Raw genomic sequence first — 4,944 nt, forward strand, 5'->3', positions numbered from 1 at the left:
CCTCCAAGATGATGCTCTTAAAAACTATCGGTAGTAACTACTACGGAAAAGGAAAATATCACTGGAAGTGAAGCTAGACTGCGATGCCCAGGGAGCGTCGTGTCCACAGCAACACCGCTCAGCGGGAACGTCTGGCCTGGGCTCTCCCCCCGTGGCCACCCGCCAGCAGGTCTCTGAGGCACGAGGCGCTTCCCCTCCTCGCCGGAGTGCTGAGTCATGGAAAGTCAGGAGCTGCTTCCTCAAGGCAGCGCCTCGCAGGAAGCACGCTCAGCCCCACAGGACGCGAGAAACTGCGGTCCACAGACAGCGCTGGCAGCTTTTAACCGTACAGAGGAACCACCCAAGAGGACTCTGCAACGTGTAAGTTGGGGAAGCAACGGGATCTCCAAGATGAGGACTGGAAATAGATACAGTACAAATGCCGTACTCTCATGTGGCACTTTCTTATGTATTATCTCATTTGCAAAAAGTGGAAGGAAAAAGAAAGAGGAAGAGGAAAAAAAAGGAAGAGATTCTTCCCATTTTCCCAACGTTAGCCTCTCAACAAGACCAAGGACCTTCACACGCCTCAAAACTATTTCAGAACTGGAAGGCAGTGACCCCGCACCTAAAGCTCTTCACACGCCTCAAAACTATTTCAGAACTGGAAGGCAGTGACCCCGCACCTAAAGCTCTTCACCCCGAAGACGCTCACCTTCTTCTCGGGACAGGAGCACTGACCGTGTTCACCGGCATGATTGTGGGAGAATTTCTCTTTCCTTTTTCTGGAGTGAGGGGCGAGCACCAAGGGAAGCCTAAGCAGCACACATTGCAAACCCCCGCCGGACGCAGCAGACAACAATGGCCTACATTCTGCAAACGGAAAATGAGGCTACACAAGGGAAGGACACTTGCCCTGGGTCACCCCACGGGCCAGCAGTAGACAGGGGCACGCAGCCAGCCAGCCTGGAGTCAAGGCTCAGAGATGAATGGATGTGCAGCCAGCGTCTCTGGAACAAGGAGACACGAGTGCATGTGTGACCGTGTGTCGTGCGATCCCCGCACGTTGGCCTCTCCTCCAAATCAGTGATGTCCCTTCCAGCCCAGGGCACTCAGGCAAGTCAGAGCCGACTGGCCACAGAGGACTAAGGAAAGAAACGGAGAGCTCAGTGCACCACCGGTCATGCTCAGGATTCTTCTCATCCCATCTAGGAACAGCCTTCCCTGCAATAAGACTAAGCCCAAACCAGCCCACCCACAGCTCACGTGGGGTCTCCAGCCCAGGCCCTACCTCGGCAGCACAGCCTAGACTATATGCTCCCATGCAGGAAGATGCCTCGCCCCGCTGTGCATAGGCCCATGCTCCCTGCACGCCCCAGCTACAACAGTGGGACACAGACAACTCCCTCCTGCAGCCCAGAGAAAATGGGCCTCTTGGAGCCAGAACCACGTCCAGGGATTTGGACGGCTGGTGCACGGCCTTTTGGCCTATCCCGTCTGCTCCAGCCCCCATGCATGAGGCGGGCGGGGGGGGGGCGGGGGGGCGGTCCTGCAAATGTTCTGACCCTGGTCCCCACGTGTGGTTAGGGACGGCAGACATCCAGCCACTGCCCAAATCCTCAGCTGAGCCGGGCATTCTCTTACTGATTTAAAGAGCACAAAAGAGACATCTAACCAAGCAGCATCTTTAACCCCCTCCCTTCTACGCCAGGCCCCTCCACGCTGGGGTCTGGGACCCACTGCGCACAAACAGGCCAGTGGAGATGCTCTCCTTGACCTTCAGGGTCTCCTCATCCTCCTGCCTCACACACTAGCTGTCTGGAAAGAATTCAGCCCTCTGCTCACATACCACATTCCGGAACCCTCCTTAGTTGAGTCTTAGGCCAGCTGTGCTGGGCCTGAACCACAAAGTTCGCAGAACCACTGCTGCTGGCTGCACAGGAAGCGTGGCACAGTCCCCCACAGCCACACCCAGGGCCCCCCCTGCCCCCGATGAAGGAAGCACTCAGTCCTGGGGGTGCCAGCTCGCACTGCTCCCTGCTGTGACTCCAGCATCGCAGCTCGGGCTCAGGGGCCCCACAGAGGTGCTCTCCCGGCCAGGACTTCAGGGGGAAAGTGACAGCAGAGTTCAGCCAGTAAACAAGAGAAGCCCTCTGGGGCAGATTCGTCTGCGTCCACGGTGCTGCCACATCCTGTCGCGGTACTGCTGAGCCAAATGTCAGCAGCGCCCCAGCGATGATCCATAAACCAAAATAAAGCAGACAGGAAGCAACACGCTGACAGGGGAAGCTGGAATTCCTCGGGCAGCGTCGTGTCATCAACAACTGACACTCAGGCACTGGTGCCTGGCTGTGTTCGTGGCCCTCTTCACGTGGGAACGGACTGGAATGTGGAGCGTGCCTGGGGCAGGGAGGTCAGTGGGCAGGAGGGACCCTGAAGGCAGGCAACAGGGGTCTCAGAAGTCCTCTCATCTGGCACATCTACGGCACTAACGTGTAACTCACTCCAGGCACTGATCCTGTTGTGGGGGACTTGCACATCACCCTCCCAAGATAGAAGTGGAAGAAAGCAAATCTCTCCAGATAAACCCAGGAAATCCCCATATAGCCTTCCAGCCCACTCCACAATCTGCATTTCATTTCCCTCCCCAGCTCTCGACCCAGCTGGAAAGGGAGACTCCTCCAGGTGACACCGCCTGAATGGCAGGCCCTGGTAGCCAGTTCTCAATGGAAGGAGGGGGTTGTGGCGGCTCCGGTGTCACCTGGCCCTGAGGAAGCCCTGGGCCAGAGCACAGTCACTCGCAGACAGAAGCACACACAAACACACACATGCACACACATCCACCTACAGAGATGTGTGCACACACAAGAACAACACAGATGTATGCACACACACACGCCAGCCAGCAGACGGAGGGAGCCCCATGGCCCGGGGGGGGGGGGGGGGGGGCAGTGGAAGAGCTTTATTTATTCAGGAAAGCCAGTTTCTGGGTGCAGCAGCTGGGGGAGACAGAGCACCCTGAGGCCGTGCATTTGGCAACTGAAATGCACTATCCAGAGTCCCCACGGGAGTGCACGCACCCACACACACACACAGGCACAAGCTCCTAGCGGACAACCGCTTCCTGCCTTGCACCGCACTGCCCGGGGCCTGAGGAGGCGCACGGGGCCCGGCTCTGCCCAGCGAGGTGGGGAGGGTCGAGGGGGAGGATGGCCATCCCCGGGGGAGGTGGGGAGGGTCGATGAGGAGGATCGCGGTCCGGGGGGGAGGTGGGGAGGGTCGAGGGGATTGGCCAGCCTTCCGGGAGGTAGGCGGAGAGGGTCGAGGGGGAGGACTGCCACCCCCGGGGGAGGTGAGGAGGGTCGAGGGGGAGGTGAGAGGGTCGAGGGGGAGGACGGCCTTCCGGGGGGAGGCGGAGAGGGCTGAGGGGGAGGACGGTCGTCCCCGGGGGAGGCGGGGAGGGTCGAGGGGGAGGACGGCCGTCCCGGGCGGAGGAGGGGAGGGTTGAAGTGGAGCGCGCAGCGAAGGAGGCGCCCAGCGCTGGGGTCGGGGGCAGAGCGCCCGCCCGAGCCCCCGTGAGGACCCGCCCCGGGCCCCGGCGCTCACCGATCTTGATCTTCACGCTCTGGAAGACCCGGAGCCCCTCTTCCTCCACCGCCATGCTTGCCCGGAACTGGCGCCGAGCCCCGCAAGCAGCCGGAGCCCAGCGGCCGAGCTCCCGGCTCTGCGTCCGACCCCGCGCCCGGCCCGCGGTGGCCCCGCCCACGGGCCCGCCCACGCACACTCCATTGGCTGGAGGCGGGGGCGGGGGCGGAGCGTCCCCGCCCACAGCTTTGTCGAGCTTTCCGTTGGCCGAGGCCCGCAGAGGGGCGGGGGCTGGACAGTTCCGCCCACAGCACAACCCCAACTACCCATTGGCTGAGGGTTAGGAGGCGGGAGCGAGGTGGCTACGCCCACAGTCCAACTCCGTCTCCTCATTGGCCGAGGTCTGGAGAGGGGCGGGGTCGGCCTCAAAGGAAGGATCGGAAGGGACCCCGCCGGGAGCCGCTCACCGCGGAGAGGGCACACGGCAGGGGGACCGGGCCGAGGGACCCCGTGGGGGCAGGCGGGGAGCTCAGCACGGGCCACCGGATGCGGGGCGTGAGAGGGACCCAGCGGGGGCAGGGGGGTAACTGAGCACAGGGGACCAGGCGGGCGGCGGGGAGAACATGGCGAGGGGAGGACCCGGCGGGGGCGCGGGAGGGGACGTGGGGCGGGGAGCAGGGAACGGGGGAGGGGCGGGGGGGCCGACTCCTGGAGCTGCCTGGCCTGCGAGGGCGGCCTTAGCGTAGGTCCTGGCGCCCACGCCCCTGCCGTCCCGTGTTGCCGACAGTCCCACGTTGCTGACCGCCCAGCTCCGGCGAGATCTGGGGCCAGGGGCGCCCTGTGCCCCCTCCCCTCCCTCCGTTTTCTTACACTGTGAGGCTCTGTATGATTAACTCGGGTTTGAGATTTAACACTAGCACATGCACAGAGTTTTAAGAAATTCAAACCCGAAGGTATCAAAGGAAAAGAATCACCTGGCGGGACCCAGCCCTCGCAGTGGTCCAGAGAAGGCCAGCTGCAGGGGATGGAGAAGCAGGAGGTGACCTGAGAGACAGGGCAGCCATGGGGTCTGGAGAAGCACGCAGTCTGGAGGTTCTGCGTGTCAGCCTCAGCTCCCCATGCCTGCCATCTGCCCTCCTGCTCCTCTGCTGTCCACTGGCCTTGGCCACCCTGGCTCCCAGGCTGCCCTAGCTCCCAGCGCAGTGGCTGCTCACACAAGCCAAGTGCCCTGGGTCTGCCCTCCTGACCCTCAGGCCTCTGTGGGGTTCCTTCCTTGCCTCAGGTATGGTCTGTGTCTCCCCTGACTTCCCCCCTCCCCCATCTGGGTAGCCCACACACACCCTGCACACACCAGAACACAAGCTTCCTGAAGACAAGGCC

General features: G+C 62.2%; 1 protein-coding gene across 3 annotated transcripts in view; it reads right to left on the bottom strand.

The window, feature by feature from the left end:
* RASA3 (RAS p21 protein activator 3) overlaps window positions 1–3,882 on the bottom strand; it is an 89,708-nt gene extending 85,826 nt beyond the window's left edge. The window contains exon 1 of one of the 3 annotated variants that reach the window (XM_070579433.1): window positions 3,586–3,882. In XM_070579433.1, the coding sequence (XP_070435534.1) occupies window positions 3,586–3,640 (55 nt within the window). In that variant the 5' untranslated portion in view covers window positions 3,641–3,882. The remainder of the gene's footprint in view (window positions 1–3,585) is intronic. The other 2 variants (XM_070579434.1, XM_070579435.1) reach the window with 2 other exon arrangements.
* Between the last annotated feature and the right edge of the window lie 1,062 nt (window positions 3,883–4,944).

This window comes from Equus przewalskii, chromosome 16, assembly GCF_037783145.1.
Source record: "Equus przewalskii isolate Varuska chromosome 16, EquPr2, whole genome shotgun sequence".
Taxonomy (NCBI): domain Eukaryota; kingdom Metazoa; phylum Chordata; class Mammalia; order Perissodactyla; family Equidae; genus Equus; species Equus przewalskii.